Genomic DNA, 22,435 nt, shown 5'->3' on the forward strand with positions numbered 1-22,435 from the left:
TGATCTGCTTTTCTTTTATATATTAAATGTGTCATCTTTGCTGATGGAGCTTCCAATTAACTTTGAAGGCTGCCATATTATATGCATAGTCCTCTTGTCAGTGGAAATCATGTTTTGGGGTATGAATATTGAAACTTAGTTATTAACTGGAAGTTTTCTAATAAGATGTCAATACTGATGAGCTAACTTTCTTTTCTTATCTCCCTAGGTCAATAGCAATGAGCTTACGAATGGTGTAATAAATGCCGCCTTCATGCTCCTCTTCAAAGATACCATTAGACTCTTTGCAGCATATAATGAAGGAATTATTAACCTTTTGGGTAAATATTATTCTACAGCATTAGCTGTGTGCAGTTTGGCTCTTAAAGAAGTAGGATAAAAACTTCCGTCTTCATGGACTGCTTCAAGAAAATCTTCATTTTTTGCAGCAGTTTTGTTACCAAAAATTCTTTTGCCTAGTTAGTACTTTCCTTACATGTAATCAAAAGTATGCAATTTCCTAAAAATGAAGTCCAAGAATTTTTTGGCACGGAGAACTGTTTTTCCTTGAACTGTCTTTTTTTTTTTTTTGCTTGTCACTGAACCGTTGCTCAAAGTCAGATAGTAAAATTGTTACAGAAGCGCAGAAAGTTTTGTTTTTGTAGCTAGAACTTAATTCTAACAAGTTGCTAATCTTTTTATATGTATTATATTTGGATATTTGACTGGCTACGAAGGTTTTTATGTTGGTGCCAATCTCTGTGAAATGAGTATGTGGTTTCAACTATAGCATGATGTCACATAGATAGGGTCATCTCAACCATGAAAAATGAATCAGACTGTGAAATCCAGGCTTCCCTCCCCCCATGAAATCTAGTCTTGTGTGTGCTTTTGTCTATACTGTACAGATTTTATGGTGAAGATGGTCATTTCTCAAACTCAGTTCTGACCCGAAAGGGAGTTATGACGGGATGGGATATTTTAGGGGGATTGCCGTATTGCCACCCTTATTTCTGTGCTGCCTTCAGAGGTGTACGGCCAGAGAGCCGTGGCTGTTGGCCAAGTGCTCAGTTTTGAAGGCAGCTCCCCGCCAGCAGCAGCACAGAAATAAGAGCAGCAGTATCATGCTACCCTTACTTCTGTGCTGCTGCTGATAGTGTTGCTGTCTTCAGAGGTGGGCTCCCCATCAGTAGCCACTGCTCTCCAGCTGCCTGGCCCTGAAGACAGTAACACTACCTGCAGGAGCACAGAAGTAAAGGTAACAGTATTTACTCCAAGAGAATTCTGTGTCATAAGTTATTATACATACTGTTTAATATTCTGCAAAATTCTGTAAATGTTATTTGTCAATAAATGTGGCTCCAGCATGGCAGTGGGGAGCACAGGCTGTTGGCCACATGGAGGTGGGAGATCACCCTGAAACCCCCACTTTTCACGCTACAGGGACTTAGCAATGAGGCTGCACCTGTCCCTGACACAGTGCAAGGCCAGGGCCTTACCCCTCTATGCTAAGTGCATCAAGTGTGGTTAGGTAGGTTCAGAACAGCAGAGTCCAAGCGTGGAGGGGTTTAATGTGTGGCGATCCAAGTATTGGGTGGGGGAGAGAGAGCTTCTGTGTGGGGTAATATTGTTGCAGGCATTTCAGTGGGAGATTTGAGTGCATGGGACTCTTTGGAGGAATCTGGGTCTCTGCAGAGAATCCAGGTGATGGAGATTGGTGCTCAATGGAGAGGGGTGTCTAGGTGTGGAGAGATAGGAGGTGGAGGCTCTGTGGGGGCTCTGGGAGCAAGATGCAGTTGGAGTCTGGGTATGTCAGAAGGATCCATCTGTAGGAAGGTTCTATGATGTAGTATCATAGAATCTCTGCTGTGAACATGGAAAATTGAATGAAGAAAAAACTTTTTTTCCTCAGTAATGAATGAAGTAACTTTAGTCTTGCATGATATAATTACTTGCACTCTCTGTTTATAGCATGTGTATATAGTGTATTTATTTCTTATGTGATTTGAATACTTTCCCATTTGCAGAAAAATACTTTGACATGAAAAAAAACCAGTGCAAAGAAGGCCTTGACATTTATAAGAAGTTCCTCACTAGAATGACAAGGATCTCAGAGTTCCTCAAAGTTGCAGAGGTAAACCTTACTGGAGTCAAAATTGCCCTCATGTTCAAATAATTTATAAAATACTTAAGGCTTACAAAGCAGCTATTGTTTCCTTTCCATTTGGCACATTTAATTTCCATCAAGTAGCATTTTATCAGAATTTAATATGAAGTGGACCAGCTTATTAAGGACCTGATGGTTGAAAAACATTTTTTTGAGTTGACAATAGCTGCTTTTTGTTGAGAAGAAGCTTATAAGAACAAACTTAAAAATGTCCTACTGTAGAAGAGGCTAGTGGTTGCTGTGGTCTAGAGAAGCATTACATGTTAGTGTATATACTAAGGATGTTAAAGGCTAGTGCTTATCAGATGGTCAGTCGACTAGTCAATTCCCCCTCACCGTTGCTGCCTTTATTAGATAGGCAGCAAAGGAGTGGGGGGAAAAGGGGGTACTTCAAAGGGCAGTGCCGCACAGCTGAGCTGGCTCAGCTGTGCGATGCTGCCCCTTTGAAACACCCAAGTGGCATTCAAAGGGGCAGCACTACACAGCTGATAGCTGATCCTGGGCTCAGCTCTGTGGCGCTGCCCCTTTGAAATGCCACCTGGACGACTGCGGAACACCACGTGTAGCCCAGGCCCAGCAGTGACTCCGGGCTGCATGTGGGTGAGCCAGCTTTGAACTATATAGTATATCCCCAGCGGGGGCTCTTGTACATTTCAAAGGAGGAATGTGGAAGTTACTGTTGAGCAGTCGATGGAAATTCCATCAACTACTCGACTAGTAAATTAACCACAATTTAACATCCTTAGTATATACATGCATAAAATGTAGCTGCACCAGGCCTTCTTTAAAAAGTAAACTTATGCAGACAAAAAGCGTGTGTGAGGCTGTCTTTATTTTCTTTCCACGAGACAATGTCTAGCCCTTTCTCATTTGGTACCAATTCTGGTATGTCTGTATTGTATAGCTTGTAGAGTGATTTGGAATGTGGAAGATAAAAAGGGCTGTATCAATGTAATATATTATTTTTGTACTTCTAGATACAGACTATGTCAGTAAACAGTCTATAAACTATTTTGTAAGAGAAATGATCTTATGAATCTCCCTTCCTAACACAAATCATTACCTGCTTGATTCTCAATTCTTCTCTGCACCATCAAGGAGGACACTCCAAACTTAGGTGTGCTAACATTTGAAACTCACTGTATATACACATATTGTACATGGATTTCTTTTTATTCTTCTTCGAGTGATGTCCTCATGGGTATTCCACAGTTGGGTCAGGCTTGTCCCACACTGAAGGTCAGGACTTTTTCTAGCAGTGTCTAGTCATGCTGCGCATGCTCGAGAATGGTGCACGCTGGTTGCACCTTTGGAGTTTGCGTATGCAGCCTGACTTCCCTCAGTTCCTTCTTGACCACCCTCGATTGCAGATGGAGCTCAATCCCTCTCCTCTCCTCTTCAGTTCTCTGTAGATAGGATTTTAATTGTACTTAGTTAAAGGTGTTAGTTCTTTGTTAATTTTATATTTAGTATTAGTTACTTTAAAAAAGAAAAAAAATTCTCTTCATAATTATTGTAAATAATTAAGGCACAGCCCCTGAGTGACAGTGCGCTGCTACCCTCAGACCTCGACTTTGTCGAGAGAGAGAACTAAAAGAACAAACAGAAAAGACAAACAGAATAAACTGATTATCTTGGAAAAATTTCAGAGAATAAGACCTGCTAGGTGTATAGCTACAGACATGTCTTTAAAAAAAAAAAAAAAAAAAAAAAGGATTGGACAAAAGTGGCGGAACAGCAAAATGCGAGGCTCGTTTGATTTTAAGAAATGTGGAAACTGCTGACACCCAGTGCCCTCTTCAGCTGGCCATAGGTCTTGTATTCATTGCCTAGTGGAAGCACATGTCTCCCAGAAGTGCATCCATTGCTGTAGCCTTACAGTCAGAGCTTGCAAGGACAGGGAGCTCAGGCTATGCATATAGCTATTTGATAAGGTGCTCAATTCGCAGACAGTGATGACACCAATCAGTCGAAGTCTTCTACTAAGCAGAAGAAAACTTTAAGCTCTGCCTCACATAAGCCCTTGACCAAAAAAAGGGCATCTCCAACCTGCTCCCTCCCGCCAAGGGTTAGTACAGGAGACAAGCCAGGCACCGCACGCCCCCATGCCGTGTTGGTGACAGACCTGAAATCACAATCTGCGGCATCCACTACTTCGGCACCAAAGAGACCGGTGCCAGGGAACAGGATAAGACTTTGGCACCGCCAAAGGGTAGATCAAAATCAGTAAAATTAGTGCTACGTACGCCAAGCCCAAAGTTGGTGCCATCACCATCGTCGCCAATGCCACCTCCATCAGCACTGCACTCCATGGCACCTCAGGAACCTGCACCGAGCTGTCATTATCCTGCTGCATGCAGACAAGAATACAATGCACAATGGTGCCACATATGGAACTGAGATCTAGATCCCCATCTGCTTCCTCCTTGAGGCATTGATCCTGATCCTCCTGCTCAGTTCATGGCTGTCCTTCTCCATCACAGTTGCTATAATGTGACAGTATGGCAACTACAAAGGGGCTCATCGAAGTGTATTCTCATCCCAACAGTCATCTCCTACCAGAGCTTGTTCATCCTACACTATAGACCAATCATACTATTCGCACCATCCTCTGTGGTATCCTGAGTGGTCATATCTCCCACATTACCCATCCCATTGATCTCCATACAGTCATTGAGCACCCACACAGTACTGGTCTACTGGACTGTCAACGTTGGCCCACAGGCCTGTACCTCCTTCATGTCCTCATGCCTCTCTTCTCCAATGGTGGATCTGGACACAGAGGAAGGACAAATTATCAATGGCCCTAATGCCGACCAACCTGATGTATCACCAACTGAAAAATCCTCCTCATCACCAGATGAGGTAGTTATCCCTGATGACCTGTCAGCAACAGATGACCTGAATCAATTCCAGGACTTGTTAAAAAGAGTTGTTACCAGCCAAGAAGTGGTATTATTAGAGGTGCCAGAAGAACAACACAAACTTTTGAAGAAACTTCCTCCTCCTACTAAGTCAAGGATCGCACTACCCATAGATGAGGCAATTATGGAAGCAGTGCACGAGGTCTGGCAGACACCAACCTAGATCCGCCAACCAACAAGAGGGCAGGCAAGAAATATTTTGTCCCCTCCAAAATAGGGCTTTTTATTCCTTCAGTTGCAACCAAATTCTCCATTTGTTGATGCAGCGTAACACAGATCTAAGACCCCATAATACAGATCTGCTACACAGAACAAGGATTATAAGTGCTTAGATCTGTTTGATGGGAAAATGTATTCCTCCTCAATGCTGTAGCTTGACATAGCCAACTATACAGAACTGTGAGCCAAACACGACTTTGATAACTATTCTAAACTGACAGAATTAATGCAACACCTTCCTGATGATAAAAGACCTATATTAAAATGTATAGTAGAGGAAGGCTATACTACATCTTGCACAGTGCTGCAAGTGGCTCTCGACTCCTCTTACACAGCTGCAAGAGCATCTGCAACATCTATTGTCATGAGATGCATGTAATGGTTACAAGCAGCAGGGGTCCCCAAAGAGCTCCAGACCAAAGTAGAGGACCTAACATTTGACAAAAATAAGCTCTTTGTGGTGAAAATGGAAGTCCTTCACTCCAGTAAGGACTCATGGAACACCTTACACCAGTGTTTCTTAAACTTTGAGACCACAGAACACCAAATGATAATATTTTTTTTTATGCAGAACACCTATGAAAGTTTTCTTTAAAAAAAAAAAAATCAGACAAAAAAAGAAGTAACAAAAACAAATAAAAGGTTGCGGCACACACGCGAGTTGTTCACTGAATACTGGTGTTCCGTGGAACATAGTTTAAGAAATGCTGCCTTATGCACTTCGGGGATGTATATACTCCTATATCGTCGGAGATGGTATACTCCCTACCAGAGACATAGAAACTTTACATTTGGCAGGCAACAACATCAAAGTCCATTGAACAACAATTGCTTCAGGCCAAGAAACCAGCACCGACAAGCCATAGCACTCACTCGTCCACGCATCAAGACTCCAAGTAGCAGGTTTGAGGCTTTGGTTGAGGGCCTGCATTACCTCTCCCCTCCACCAGTGCCTTCCCAACACTCCATAATCCAATATCATTTGCGCCCTTTTTACAGCCAGTGGGCGGCAGTTATCACAGACTGCTGGGTCCCAGAGATCATCAACCCTTGTCCATACCTCGCCACACTATCCTCGACTACATTTTGCAACAAGGTGTATCCATTTCATCCGTCAGAGTTCACCTAGCTGTGCTTGTTGTATTCCACCCTCCAATTGATGGCTTCTCCATTTTTGCTCGCCCTATTTCAGAGAGATTCCTCAAAGGGCTACATAAGCATAATCCACTGTGTAGACCTGTTCTCCCATGTGGGATCTGGAATTAGTACTCAGTGCACTTTCCAGACCACCATTCAAGCCCATGGCCAAATGCTCGCTCTACCTCCTAACACTAAAGAGGATGTTTCTAACAGCCATCACTTCTGCAAGACAAGTTAGTGAAATTGTCTCTGTGAAATACTGTGTAGGGAGGAGATGTGAGAGCAGCAAAGTCATTCTCTGCTCCCACCCTTCATTCCTGCCTAAAGTTTACTCTGATTTCCATATCGAGCCTGTCATCCTTCTGGCCTTCTGCCCAAAACCTCATGCTTTTCAAGAAGTGGCTATTCTACATTCCCTGAATTTCCGAAAGGCATTCTCATTTTACATAGACTGTACATGGCCTTTCTGGAAATCACAGACCCTATTCATTTCACTAGTAGAGCGTTCCGGGGAATGCCACTTCTGTGGCACCAGGTCTCAAAACTGGTAACATCCTGTATTTGCCAACGTTACTCCCTCAATGGCACACATCTTCATATGTGCCTTAAGGCACACTCAAGCAATGGCAACATTAGTAGCCTTACTGAAGGGAGTTCCGCTTAAGGAAATTTGCGATGCTGCTACCTGATCCTTTAACCACACTTTCATGAGGCATTATGCAATTTCTGCACAAGTGAACACCTGTGTAATCCTTTCACCTGCATAAAGAAACCTAGCCAAAGCCCACCTTTCATCTTTGGGGTACTGCTAGGTAGTCACCAACAGTGTAGCACCCATGGGGACATCACTCGAAGAAGAAAGTGAAGTTATTTACCTTGAGTAGTAACAAAAGTTCTTCTAGATGTGTGTGTCCTCATGGGTGCTCCACTAGCCACCCTCTTCTTCGGTTTGACATTCAAGTAAGAGGGTGTTCATGAAGAAACTGAGGAAAGTCAGGCCACACACACGAACTCCAAAGGCACGAATGACACTTGCCACTCTCGCGCATGTGCAGCCTGACTAGACACTGCTAGAAAGTTTCTGATATGCAGTGCGGGACAAGCCCAACACCAAAAATGGAGCACCTAAGGGGGGACACATTTGGAACTGTCATTGCTGCACAAGGTGAGTAACTTCTCTTTTCATTTATATTTGTTTTATTCTAAAAACTTAACTAAAGCTCCATTGATATAATCTAAAAAGTATATACACGATTTTTCATGAATTCTCCTTTTTAGCAATGTAATATTTAAATAAGCATATGTGGTCACCTCTAAAGCTCATGAATCTGTTTTGTTACAGCAAGTTGGAATTGACAGAGGAGACATACCAGATCTTTCTCAGGTAAATAAAACTGTTATGCATGTTGTTCCGTTCTTGTTACGTGTTTAGAAAATTGGGAGTCGTATATTGGTTTTCTTGCATACATTATTACCGTATTCTTAAATTATTAGATGAGTTGTCACTAAATTGAACTCCAACCAGGAAGACTTTCACTCTCAAATTCCAAGATCCTACTTTATGAAAATGCAAACTAATTACAGTTGCAATATATTAGTTGTCAAATTAATGTCATTTTGAGAGCATGTCGGTGTATTGTTTCAGATGCATACAGCTTCCTTTTTAATCTCAATCTAAACTTAAACTACTCATTTCAATTGTGCATTTTCTTTATACCTTTTCTGAATCTTTATTTTTCCAATATTTTCATGGATTGCTTTTTTGATGGGTAATAGATGAGTAATAGAACTGGTATGGTAGTGGATGATATTGTATCACCTGATGTAAAATATTTTGCTCAGTTTATTATGTTCCTAGCACCAAAATACTGTGGTGTCCAGTTACCCTCAATTGCATTCTCTGGCACTGTGGTGACAGAATCTTACTTTTCTTTTTTATCTTTTTAGCTGGTGCCTGATTTTTGTCTTGGATTTTTCATATCTATGCCCTTTTGTAGGCACCAAGCAGTCTTCTTGATGCTTTGGAACAACATTTAGCCTCTTTAGAAGGAAAGAAAATCAAAGACTCCACAGCTGCAAGCAGGTATATGTGCCTTAGTCCTCTTATACAGTTATGTTAAGAATCAAATGTTAGATTCCTTACATCAGCAGACAGCTGCTTCTGTTACTGTATTGCTTCTCTGTGTGCGTACTTGGCTCCTCGAGTCTGCTGCTTTCCTCCTTAATCCTCCACCCGATCCCTTAACTCTCCTGGCTTATGAAGCCATACACCAGCCACCTGGACAGAGGCAAGGAAAGATTCAAGGCTCAGCCAGTGAAGAATGATAGTTAAATGAGCTTTTGGCAGATGGAAGGGTTATTGGCATTGTTCACTCATTAAATTGGATCTTAGTGTGAAAAATATATTCCCGTGGCTATAGTTACCTGTTATGTCCTGCATATTTGTGAAGCCACAGGAGAAAATTTGTCAAAGGGGTGAAAGATGGAGTGCAATGGCTGTCTGCTGAACTTGAACAGCCAGACACAACAATTATCACATGAGGTCCGTCCTCTTATGCCAGTAACCTGTTAACGTCTGCAGGCTCCATTGCAGTAATTGCTGCAGGAAAACTTTCTTTTGTGGAGGAAGAAATAAGTCTGCCATCCCTAGAAATCTTCAAGAGCAGATAGCAGTGTAAGTTATGGAAGTTTCATCACCATCTTTCAAACTGATTTAAAGGATATCAATGTGTACGTAACAAACTGCCCTGCCTAATTCTAGAGAGGAATGTAAAGCAGATAGCAAGTTCACTTTTTGTTGTACTACTACTTCTAGTGCAAGTAAATTAATTAAAAATTGATAGTTGTGGCTTGCTAATTTGGGAGTCCCACTGCTGTAATGGAAAATGCATTTACAGTTACCCAAGGTTCTTTCTCTTGTATCTGGCTCGCCTGCTAGGCCTGACTAAATCACAATGAAATAAAAAATGGGTCCTGATTCATAGCAGATTTGGATCCACAGTGCTGGTCACTGCATGGGCCTGTAACTTATGCTTCTAGGAGGTATTCCCAGTGGTATGCAGGGTGATGATGGGGTGTCGGCCAAATATGACGTACAGTTCAGTATAAAAGTGGTAGGTCTGTAGCTCAGCATCAAGTCGACTTTGACGTCATTGGACTTCTGGTATGTCTGCTTCAGTTCCTTGGCTTTCACACAGCACTGCTCTGGTCTCTATTGTACCCCTTCCCTTGCATCCCCCAAGCAATCTTCTTATTGATATCAGCATTACAACAGCTTGTTCTGGGCTATGCTTGCACAGTCTGTTACCGTATATTCCGGCGTACAAGACGACCTCTGAAGTTAAAAAACATCCCCCAAAAATCGGGGGTCGTCTTGTACGCCGGATGCCCCGCCGCCGGAGCCCCTCCGCGGCTTTGAAAGCCTCGGGGGAAGCCGGCGGCGGGGCATCCCAGGCGCGCATGGGCTGCCCGCCCGCCGGAGCCCCTCCGCGGCTTTGAAAGCCTCGGGGGAAGCCGGCGGGGGGGCATCCCATGCGCGCCTGGGATGCCCCCCCGCCGGCTTCCCCCGAGGCTTTCAAAGCCGCGGAGGGGCTCCGGCGGGGGGGGAGCCCATGCGCGCCTGGGATGCCCCTCCGCCGGCTTCCCCCGAGGCTTTCAAAGCCGCGGAGGGGCTCCGGCGGGCTGGCAGCCCATGCGCGCCTGGGATGCCCCCCCCGCCGGCTTCCCCCGAGGCTTTCAAAGCCGCGGAGGGGCTCCGGCGGGCGGGCAGCCCATGCGCGCCTGGGATGCCCCCCCGCCGGCTTCCCCCGAGGCTTTCAAAGCCGCGGAGGGGCTCCGGAGGGGGGGCAGCCCATGCGCGCCTGGGATGCCCAGCCGCCGGCTTCCCCCAAGGCTTTCAAAGCCGCGGAGGGACTCCGGCGGGGGGGAGCCCAGGCGCTCCTGGCGGCTTTGCTCCCGGTGCCTCTGGTCTGCTGGGGACCATCTCCAGCAGACCAGGGACACCGGGAGCAAAGGAGGCGGAAGGGCGCTGGGGTATAAGATGAAACCCTATCTTTTAATTAAAAAGATAGGGGGTCGTCTTATACGCCCAGTCGCCCTATACGCCGGAAAATACGGTATCATAAGTAGGATATTAAAAAGTGTTTAATATGGTAACAGTGTATTCGCTAAAAATCTTAGTGGTTACATGTGCTGTGGGTTCTGCAGTATAAAGCTTTGTTGCAAAGCCTCTCCAGGAGCGAGGCCCCCAGCTCCCAGGGAGAAGGCTTAACAATATGCATGTTCTTCATTTAGTCTTCTAATATCTCATGTTGTTCTTTTGTTTCTCAGAAAAGTCTGAAATAGAGTCAAAATACATAAGTTGGATCAGGCACTAAAATGCAAAATCAAGTCCTGGAATTAGAGATTTATTTGGGAATGTCCCTGGTTTTAAAATCATGATATCCACTTGTGATTGTTTTGCTACTAAAAATTAAGAAAAACTTAATTAAAAATACATTTCCATGTAACACAGTGACATTAAAATATAAGACTAACTTTTAAAACTAAATTTTAGTGGGATAGTGCCAGTCTTGAATGATTTTTTTCTCTTACTGTACTTGTGTTATCAAAAGTATAATAATGTAAAGTAAATCAAACAGGTTAATTTTTTTACTGAGTACTTAGACTAAAATAACATTTTCTTATTTTAAATTAAAATTAAAGCAGATTTGTCTATGCAGATTTTTTTCTAAAGGTTGTTTATTTTCTCATGTTTCTAAAATGTGATCACACATTTGAAAGAGCCACAGGATTGATTAAAGATAGAAAACATGCCTTACAGTGAGAGATTCAGAGCTCAATCTATTCATCTTAACAAATGGTGGCTTGATTACAGTTGATAAGAATCTGCATGGGTAACAGATAGGTAATAATGGGCACTTCGGTGTAGTGAAAAGAGGTAAACATAGTCCAGTGGCTGGAAGTTGAATCTGGAGAAATTAAGATTGGAAAGATGTTCCTCTTTCCGATTGGTGAGAGTAATTGATTTTTGAACAATTTATCAAGAGTGGATTCTCTATCACTGATGATTTTTAATTCATGATTGGATGTTTTTCTAAAATACCCAAAATAATTTCTGGAATATAACTTCTATGGCTTGTGTTAAACAGGAAGTTACCCTAAATGATCAAAAAAGACTTTTTTGCATTGTAACTGTGAAAACTCTTTTCCCTGGGAATGTAATTGAATCAAGTGCTTGAGCCAGATGGCTTGTTTTATGTGCTACTTTAAAATACAGTTAAATTACTTACCAGAAGTTCTATTCCTCCACAGAATGTACAAGTTCTCATTTTCAGTTCAATTTCCAGAAATTAACAGAGGACCAGAAAAAAAAATCAGCATCAATTCGTATGAAGCAGCTTGGAAGGGGCATAGGCAAGGGGTGTAATGAGAGCCAGTGTACAAGCAAGTAGACAGCACCATTTTTAGATGTTCCTGCTTTGCAGTATAGGCACTTAAATTTTGCACTGCAATATTTTATTTAACATAGTTTTATTTAAGTAACATTGGTTTATATAATTTCAGATTTGTGTGTCAGACAGGCTAAGATAACATATTCTATAAAGGGATTGAGAAAAAGCAAGCAAAGTATATCAGCTGTTCGCCTCATGTGACATGTATATTAACAACCGGTTAATTTTCCCCTGTCCAATTATCAGGGCTACCACACTTTCCAATGCAGTCTCTTCCCTTGCAAGCACTGGCCTGTCTCTCACTAAAGTGGATGAAAGGGAAAAACAAGCTGCATTAGAGGAAGAGCAAGCTCGTTTAAAAGCTTTAAAGGTAGGTGTTTTACTGTTTGTAAAAAGTAAAGGTCACTTTTTTGTACTCACACATTGTGTGTATGCATCTTGTTAGTGTCTTACAGTCTTCAGAAAAACAGTGATCAGTGACTTCGTATTAAATGTGCAATGTTTACAAAGGCTACAGGCCTCATAATATAGAACTCTTATTTACATGCATTTATAGGGGTGCCCATAAGTCCTGTTTTTAACAGGACAGTGACTTATTTAAGCCCTCTTGCAGGTGTCTTGCCTTCTTTAAAAAAACCAGGCAAATTGTCCCTTATTTTCTACTCCTCCTGCTGGTCTGATCAGGCTGCAGTCAGAACAGCTGCAGCGCCTTCCCACCCCCCTCTCCGGGGGCGGAAAGGGGGCGAAGCCGCAATTCCCCCCTCACCACACACCTATGGGGCTAAATGCCCCCTTCCTGGCTGATGCCCTGATTTGCAGTGCCCCTTGAATGGCCATCATACACACTCACTATAACCTACTGGATCCATACTTCTTCCCACACCCTAAGTCAGGAGTGGTGGGGCTCAAGTTTGGAGCAGCGGGGCTTAATCCTGCATGCCCAGTACTCTCTGGGCAGAGTCTGGTCTGGATTAACTTTATGTGGGGCCCTCAGGGGGAAATGAAGCATGATGCAGAGAGGTCAGTCCACAGAGGAAGGGGCCAGCTAGAGGCAAAGGGCCATGTCATGGCAGGGACAGGTCTACTCTGTCAAGGCCAGTGTTGGGACATTATTTACAAATTGGTAGTTGTCAGACAAAGTGGGCCACCTGGCCCTGTGCTACCAACATGAGCCTTTCCCTTGAGGGCAGGGCCATGTCATGTCCCACAGCTTCCTGACTCAACGTGCCCCCTAACTCCCTATTGCCAGTCTCTTCCGCACCTTACAGCCCTTCCAGAAACACAGCACGCCTGCCCAGTACCCACCTGCCCACAGCTCCACTACAACTTCCCAGAACCCTCACTCCTTAGTCTCCCAACACACACATCTTTCCTGCCACCTTACAGTTCAGCTACCACCAGGGCCCTTTAGACACACACTCCTCCACACCCTGCCTCTTGGTTGCATTTACTGACACTGCTGACAAGCAGCTGTGTCTTCTGGGCTGAGCCAGCAGCATAGCCAGGACTGGTCCTCGAGGGGTGGGTGGGTGGGTGTGTGTGTGTGTGTGTGTGTGTGTGTGTGTGTGTGTGTGTGATTTTTACCTCCTATTAATCATAGTCATGCAGTATTTCTTTTTAATGGTTGCTTAATCATCTATGCAGTACAAATGTTCTCCTTGATTTCTGTTGAACTTGTTTAAACTCGAACGGTTTTACCAGATGTCCTGTATGGCATAGGAGGAAAGGGCCAGCTCGAGCCATTCATGTGCCCCGGGCAGCAGGCGCACAACACATGCACGGCTCCGCCCCCGGGTGCACGGTGCATGCATGGCCCCGCCCTGTGACACGCAGCACACCTTATAGCTGCAATTGGGTGTGCGGCACCTAATTGCAGCTCTAAGGAGCGCCGCACTCCTGGGGCCGAGGGCCACGCCGCACCTGAAGGGTGCCCCCCCTGGGTTGGGGCCCTGGGCAGCTGCCTGGCTAGCCCCCCCCCCTTAATCCAGCCCTACATAGGGAAATATGGTCACCCTGTTCATGTATGTCATAAAAGTTGTGGATGGTCCCTTCATCAGTTATGAAGGGCTTTTAAAATAAATATGTATAAATGTACCAAGTTTTCTATATATAAAATAAACATTCATATGTGACTGCCATCGTATTGTATGAAAGAAGTCAAGAGAATTTTTAAAGGTTTTACTTATCTCAGAAGCCATATAAACAATTCATGTTTCTGGATTTCTTATGCCAGCTCACTTTCCCAACAGGAACAACGTCTAAAAGAACTTGCAAAGAAACCTCATACCTCTTTAACGACAGCAGCCTCTCCTGTGTCTACTGTAGCGGGAAGCATAATGACCACCCCAGGCATTGATATTTTTTCCACCCCTAGCTCTTCAAATAGGTATGCTTCAGTAGTTTCACTTAAGTTAGTAGTTCGCTCCAGCTGCTCTGCCATTGTGTGTTTGGAAAAACTTACTCTTACCTAAAGTCCATACGTAAGAAGCGATTTTTTTTATAGTCCTTTCACTGAGAATAGTCCATTTGTATAAGCATGACATTAGAAAGAATAGTCCTTCCTCTCTTAGATGAAGTTGCATAATTACCTTGCATTGTTCTTAGTCTAAATGCTAATTATGCCCAGCACATATACTCTCTGCCCTCAAGGACCTTACTAAATAGATTGGCAAAGGTGAGAGATATCATATTATCACTACTAGGTCCAGAGGATGGTGCTTAATTTAATCTCTCTTCTGTGTGGGAGCTATGCAAATTCTGTGAATTACTTAATGCCAGTCCTGACCTCCCATACCAACAGTTCTGCTCTTTCAGTTCTGGGCTTCATTTGAAAACATACTGTTAGGTCTGGCTTACACAATAGAGTTAGATGGACATACAGCAGCCTATGTAAACCTAATTGACAGTGTACACACTACAGCGTTATTCCCACCGATATAAGTGCCCCTTATACTGACTTAACTGCCTCCACAAGAGGGTTAAGACTTGGGGTGAAACAATGTCTGTACAAGCGACGAGGAGTCCTGTGGCACCTTATAGACTAACTGAAGTGTAGGAGCATAAGCTTTCATGGACAAAGACCCACTTCGTCAGATGCATGTAGTGTCTGTACAGACACTACAGATTACTTACATTGGCTTTTGGCAGTCATTGTCAGGAAGGCCAGTCACAGCTCAGGCTATTACCTTGGGATGGGTGTGAGGCTCCTGCTAGAGACAAGCTGCCCCCCACCTACACTTGGGGCTCCTGGCTCCCAGCTGATGGGCTGCCCAGAGAGGGAGACAAATTGCAGTCCATATGCCACATCTGAACTATCAGGCCCTTCAGTCTGGCTCCTGAGTTCCTGGCAAGGAACAAGGTTAGGACAGCCTTGCCAGGAGGCATCAGCACAGCCTCAGGGCAATGTTGTGAATAGGAGGGGCTAGTCCCTGACCCCTCCCCTTTTATCTACTTCTCTTATAGTCTCAGATCTCCCAGCACCTGGGAGGTACAGTCACTGTGCTGCTAGCCCCAATGCTCCAGGCGTCGTGGCTGCAACAATGGGCTGTGTGGCTATAGTGCTGCCAGTCCCTCTGCTCTGGCACTGTGATCAGAGGCCAGGGATCTTGGGGGAGAGGTGAAGAGGCAGGGAGTGGGGGTTTGGGTTGGTCAAAGGAAGGGGAGTGGTGTGGGATTGGATATGAGGTAGGGAGCAGGGGCTGGGCCATGCCTGGCTATTGGGGAGACAGAGCCTCCTCTAGCATTCCCTCTCTGGCTCTCCACACAATTTCCATACACAGTGTGGTTTCCCACTCCTGCCTTATACAGAAGAAGTCATCTTAGAGTCCCCTAGACATCCTAGATCTAGCAGTGTAAATACACTTTGGGACATTTTCCCTAGCCACCTCCTCAGTGGGGTTTATTGGATCTTCTGGGGACACTCTTGTGAACAGTTTTTTAGGGTACCAGCCAAAAAGATGACTCAACATCTGCTGGTGCCACATCATTTTCTGAGAAACCATCCTCTGGCAGCATCTACTTCATTGGTTACGAAGAGATGCAAGATGAACGGGCGTGTCAGACTGAGGAAACATCACTCCTATCAGCCAAGTCCTCTTCCTGGTGCTAATGCCATTCCTGCTTTTTTATGCTGATGCTTTCAGGGTCTTCAAGCGGTGGCCATGTTTATGCTAATGAAACGCTGGATATTTAAATCCCTGCTTCATTAGCAATTTTGACGTGCCTAATCTACATCTCTCTGTCGACAGAGAGGTATAGTCTAGACAGCCTGAGATCCTACAGTGATGGGCACCAACACATAAGTTATATTAACCTTTTCACCTCCAACATAACTTGAATTTAAGAGATTTTTCTGCACTGGGTATGAAGTATTTATTACTAGAAGATTAACCCAGTGTTGCTCAGGTCCATAACTCAAATAAATATTGGATTTTCTTCATTTAAATCGTTACTCTGGGGTGGGTCTGGGGATGTGGGAATCAGTATACAAGCTTCCCCAGCGAAAAAGGACAACCCCACCCCTTTCTCACTGCTGCAGCTTGGGGCAAGGTTAAGAAGCGCCTGTCCATGGCTGAGGCAGCTACAGTGGGCACATCTGGAGAAGGGGGTGACAGACAGACACTCAAACTCTTAGAAATATAAGTAGATACCTGTCCCTTTCTTCTACCTCCTGCCCCATGCTATCCCAATGGAATTATAGCTGTCTCAGTCCCCATCTCTGGACCTCTGTGGTCATTCTGCAGTATAACTGTTCCTCTTGCTACACCCCTCCCCTTTCCATTTTATGTGAAACAATCAAATTTCAGGCACTTTCTATTGTCATGGCATAACCAAACCCTGACCTTGCTGTGTTATAAGAGGAAGCTGCATAACAAATTTTGGTGGTCCTGGCTCTTACTCTTTAGGAGGAATTCTTGAACAAATTGACTCCCTCCCATTTCTAAAATATATAGTATGAGGCTGTCCTCTATATTGCTGGTGATTAAAGGACTATATAACTTGATGTACTATCTATAAAAATATAATGACACAATACTCCAGATTTTGAAGACATCTTCTATAACTTTAAAATCTTGGTTTTTTTCCTCACCATTGTTTGAAAGATACTTGACAAACACAAATGCTGTAATGACTTGTGTCCTTCTCCCCCCGTTTCCATATGTTAATCCATGGAAATTTTACCTCTTCCTCTCAATGAGATTTGGTGCTTTGGGTTTGGATCTGTTTCCAGTGCAGAGGTAAATAAATGTACCTTTTTTATGCATCAGCATTACTGACAACAGTACAGCTCTGGCCAGTGTTTAAAGAACTTGCTTTAACAAAGTATATCATTATTACCGTCCTTTAATACAGCGGAGAATTTGGCTCAGTAGTGTAGCTGAGTGATCAGAGGAGCTATTTTTAGTTCTAGTCTGGGACAAGTTCCCTGTCTGTTGGATTTTCTGTCACGTTTAGAGCTGCCACTGGCTACCAGTAGCTTCTGGGAGGCCATTTTATATGCTTGGCATAATTGAAGGCATTGCTCTGACTACACTTAGACATTAGGGTCTGAGGAAAGAGTGAAAAATTGGTAGGTTAAGACCACCAGGCTTATGCTTGCTATATGATGGATTGGCACAGAAGGGCTTTAGCATAGCAGAGAATTGAGCTTGCTATGTTTACAATCCAAAGATATTCCACATCAAATTAAAAACAAACTTCTAGAGCTGTGCCCCCTTAATGTTTGTTTAATCTAATAGTTCATAATAGCTGAAACACTACCTTGTACTGAAAACTATTTGACACAGTTGAAACAGTTGTCCTAATTTGTCTCTGCAGCACATCAAAGCTACCAAATGATCTCCTTGATTTGCAGCCAACCTTTCATCCATCTGTACTTCCTGTGTCCACTGGGCCACAAGTAGGAGGTACGTGGGGAGGTAAGAATTCTAAAATATATCATGCTTCTAATTTCTGTATAGCTACTCTCCCATCACTGATATTCTCCAGAGTTTAGACTGTCCTCCTTGCTAAAATATGGAAACTCTCTGAAATCTTTAAAGTGAATTCAGCAAGGTTAAATGTAAGAGCTATATGTGATGGAAGGAGCAAACATAGGTACAAACTAGAGCATGGGTTCTCATACTTCACTGCAGTGTGACCCCCTTCTGACAACAAAAGTTACTACACAAGCCCAGGAGGGGAGACCAAAGCCTGAGTACCATAGCCCTAGGTAGAGGGCCAAAGAAGAAACCAAAGGGCTTCTGCTCAAGCAAGGGATCTGTAACTTCAGCCCTGTCACTCAGAGATGAAGTGCTCAGCCCACAGCAATGGGGCTCAGGATTCTGCTTTGGTCCTGAGCACCAGCAAGTCTAACACCAGCTCTAGTGGCCCCATTAAAATAGGGTTTTGGCCCTCTTTAGTTGTGGGTGGTTGTGACACTCACTGAAATTAGAAGGATGCAGAATCTAAGGGAGCTACTGGTAAAATAATTTAGTATGACAAATTGCATGTCAGCACTGTAATACTTTGTCCAGGGCATCCAGCAGTCCAGAGATTGAAGAGATGCTTCATCCACAGCTGGGAGGAATCTTCCAGATAGTTGTCAAATTTTTTGGTGCTAAACATCCCAATATAAGAGACACTCAGTTTTGAGCACAGGTGAATGAATGAATGAATTTGAAATAGTGCAGAAAAGATCAGTTCAAATTATTTAAAATATTTGAAACTAAGATCTGAGATAACCATGAATTGGGCATCTTCTCTAGAGAGAGAACGCTGAAATAAGACAGTGCAGTCTGTAATATAAAACAAGGATTCCAGTTAGGCAAGGAATACAAACTACAAAGGCACATGCTTATAATTTTGGAGCAGAGAATTTTGGGTGAATATTAACAAAATGTTTAACTAAAGAACAGTTAAGAAATAGAAAAAAACTGCATGGGAGTGTTGGAGCACTTTGAAGCTAATGAATATTAGAACTGACTTGATCTTTCTCAAGTTTTGTTTAATAGTAAAATTATCCCTTCACTCCATTGCATAGGGTGGTCTGGACCCATGAGAAGCCTTTTCTGATGCATATTATGTTGTAAACCTGTGCACATCAATTTTTTTTCCTGACTAGCCAACACCATTCCACAATTAAACACATTAAACCATTTTCCTTCATGAGTATTCAGTTCTGAGATGCTTAGCAATATGGTATAAGCATATTTAAACATTTCTTGGTTTGCTGCACCTTCCATGTTTCTTCACCTATTCCTTTAAGAGTGTTCTAGGATTTTGCAGATCATGGTGAAACATGTAATTGATATATAAACTCACTGTTGGATTTGTGGGTATCAGGAGAGCACTAGAAACTTCAAGGAAGTGGTATATATTCTTTTGTTTGTATATAAAGATGTTGGATTAAGTACAATGGTGAGCTATCTGATGTAACATTTTAACTCCATAAAACCATCTAATAAATACACATTATCTTTCCAAATGAACCCTGAGTACTAAACTCTCACTTAAAATTGAGAAAAGAACTTGGTTTCAAAACAGTCGGAATATTTTATGTGAATACTTTTGGATTAATGAAAATAAAGGCATTAGAACAGTGTTATTTCCTGGTTTTTCTTTGACAGGATGAAATCACTCAACTTACCTCATTCTTCATTTTGTGAGCTTCGGTCTACTTCAACTAATTTTTCCACCTGCTTGAGTAAATTTTCATGAGATACTGTATATATGTTACTTGCTATTCTCTGTGGGCATGCATGTGTGCACTTTCTGTATAACCTTGACAATTTACATTTGTGAGCAGTAAAGCTTTACAGAAAATTCCAGGTAGTACCTGGTGGATCTGCTACTGAATAGTTGCTGTGGCTTATTTAAGTCCTAAGATTTCAGGTTTCACAGAGATCTCTAGAAGTTTTTCTTTATTCTTTGGTGCTTCGCTAACTAGTGATGATGGTTTCAAAAATAGGATAATTAATCTGTATTTCCTTTTAGGGATGTAATTGTGCAGTCGATTAACCGATAAGCTTTTGCTATCAACTATATGCATTTCCTCCCACCCTTGACAGTAAATTTTTAGCAGGCTAGCCAGCAGCATGGCTCAGTCCTGGCTCACACCAGGTCTGGGACCTACCACCACTGCAGCTCTGCATTTAAAGTGTAGTAGGAGCCAGGTGGGCAGGCAGCCTGGCTCAGTTCCAGGTCATGTATTGGAGGCAGCAGCACAAGGTGGTGACAGGCTGCCAGTCTGGGCAGCTGGTTTTTAAACTGGTTTCCCTCATGGACCAGCTCCTGCCTTGCACCCCCTGCTGCTGCCTCTGTTACAGAGGCAGCAACGTGGAGTGGCAGGGGGCTACTTGGGAGTGGGGTCTTTGTTCCCCTCAGGTTTTAAGATGCATGCATCTGACGAAGTGGGTCTTTGCCCATGAAAGCTTACGCTCCAACACGTCATTTAGTCTATAAGGTGCCATAGGACTCCTCGCCGCTTTTCAGATTCGGACTAACACAGCTACCCCTCTGATACTTGATTTGTGTGTGTGCTTTGTTTGCCAAGTGTCAATTTGTACCTTAAGCCAACTGTATTTTTGAAATGTCCCTAAATATGGAATTAACCATACTTGTCTTAATTGTACTATTTTCTGTGTATTACAAGGGAAGAAAATACAACCAAGAGAGGATAAAACTTGGAAGGGCAGAATGTCAAATGAAAATCCAGTTTCATTTACACTGTTTTAATCAGTGTGCTCAAATTTTCTTGTATAGCCCTCATTGTAGACCATAATTACAAGGCTGTAATGTTAAAGCCTTAATTGTGGGTAAGATATGTGGGCACAGGATTTCTTATTACCATTTTATAACAATCATGGTCTTGTTTAATAGTGTTTATCTTTTACTAAAGCATGGTTTGTCAAGTAGTTGGTCTAAAAACATTTTCTTATAAGGCCTCTGAGCTACTCCACTGTTGCACATGAGCCAAACTGAATCTGGGGCAAATGAAGATTATATGTTTTTTTATGTACAATAGTTCATATCTAAAGCCAAATGCCTCTTAAGAAAAATTGCAGCCACTGTTCTGAAGTTTCATACTGCTCAGGGCTAAGGTGAGACTGAAAGCTATGACTTAGCCCTATCTTGTGCAGTACTTGTTATGGCAAATTGACATGAATTAATTCATATTTGTGTTGAATATATAATATTTTGCAAGTTGCATTTGAAACATTACAAGTCTTAGTTTGATCTTGGTATGAAATCAGTTTCTCTGTTCAGCAAGTGTAAAAATGCCAGAAATTGAACATGACTATTCAAATAGCAGAATTGCAACTGTTTTCTTTCTCATTCTCTTTCTCTTTTTTATTATAAAAAAAATAAAATGAGAAACAGAGTGATGTTTCTTGTCTGGACACTGTTCAGGAACAGCAAGCGGCCTGGCAGCTCAGCCTGGGCAGATTCTGCCTCCTAAGGGTCCTGGCCGCAGCCTTTTGGGCAGCTTGTCCCCTGGCCCACAGGCTGCTTCGGCTGGTGTGAGGTCCACTCGTATAGTTGTCTTGCTTAAAGAGCCAAGTTTAACTCTCCCCTCATTTCAGTGGCACACAGGGTTGAGGCAGCAGTGAATCAAGCCCACTATGATGAGCCTTCTGTCATCTGCTGATCCATGGGATTGGTGCTGACTAGATCGCCTGCCTTTCTTTTTTCTTGCTGTTAGTGGTAAAAAGGAGAATACGCTAGTTTACCAGCCCACCTCAGGAGGAATAGGAGCTCCCTCCTGTCCATTTCTGACCTCTATTAGCCAGATATATTTGTTACTTTCAGACTCCAGTCCTAGCTTGGATATTTTTGGCGGGCAGTCTCAAATTTGGTTGCTGCTGCTTGAAGCAGAAGCAGCCAGCCTTTGCTTTGTGGCCAATGCTATGTTCCTACTGAGCTAATTACTGTCTTTGTTCCAAGCAATGGGGAGACTCTTTCCTAGAAACAGGAAGCATCATAGATTTGTATGGTATTTTTGATCCTGTCCCTAAATACATCCTTCTTAGAAAAGGACATGGTGTTCAGAGACTGGTATAAGGCTATAAACATGTCTTAGGTTCTTCTTATCGGTTTACTGGATAACAATTCTGCTTTGTAAACTAATAATTTGTATTATGGTAACACATTGGACTATCTTTTCAGAACCAGGATCTGTTTGTTGTTCAAGATGCACTACAGACTAAAACAGTTGCTGCCCACTGAATAAAACAATGTGAATTGTTATCTCTTCTGCTGTTTCTAACCCTTAATTCTTTACTAATTCAGTTCCCCTTTCTTCTTATTCTTACTCACTGGCATTACACAGATCCATTTTCTGCTACTGTTGATGCTGTTGATGATGCCATTCCAAGCCTAAATCCTTTCCTCACCAAAACTAATGATGCTGTTCATCTGTCTGTTTCTTCTGATGTGTCTACTTTCACCAGTAGGACACCCACCCATGAAATATTTGTTGGTAATGTACCTTTTAGCTAAATAACTGCTGTAAGATATTTCAAAAATTGCATTGTTTAAGCAAGTACATATTTTTCCAGAAGCAAATTAAAATC

The 22,435-nt window shown here is 42.9% G+C and overlaps 1 protein-coding gene across 9 annotated transcripts in view; it reads left to right on the plus strand.

The window, feature by feature from the left end:
- PICALM (phosphatidylinositol binding clathrin assembly protein) overlaps positions 1-22,435 on the plus strand; it is a 115,658-nt gene that overhangs the window by 56,220 nt on the left and 37,003 nt on the right. For 5 of the 9 annotated variants that reach the window (XM_075919406.1, XM_075919404.1, XM_075919408.1 and 2 more), the window contains exons 6-13: positions 209-320; positions 2,007-2,113; positions 7,772-7,813; positions 8,427-8,512; positions 12,129-12,252; positions 14,132-14,268; positions 17,700-17,800; positions 22,192-22,341. In XM_075919406.1, coding sequence (XP_075775521.1) covers positions 209-320; positions 2,007-2,113; positions 7,772-7,813; positions 8,427-8,512; positions 12,129-12,252; positions 14,132-14,268; positions 17,700-17,800; positions 22,192-22,341 — 859 coding nt within the window. The remainder of the gene's footprint in view (positions 1-208; positions 321-2,006; positions 2,114-7,771; positions 7,814-8,426; positions 8,513-12,128; positions 12,253-14,131; positions 14,269-17,699; positions 17,801-22,191; positions 22,342-22,435) is intronic. The other 4 variants (XM_075919412.1, XM_075919410.1, XM_075919405.1 and 1 more) reach the window with 3 other exon arrangements.

The sequence above is a fragment of the Pelodiscus sinensis genome, chromosome 1, assembly GCF_049634645.1.
Source record: "Pelodiscus sinensis isolate JC-2024 chromosome 1, ASM4963464v1, whole genome shotgun sequence".
In the NCBI taxonomy this organism is placed as follows: domain Eukaryota; kingdom Metazoa; phylum Chordata; order Testudines; family Trionychidae; genus Pelodiscus; species Pelodiscus sinensis.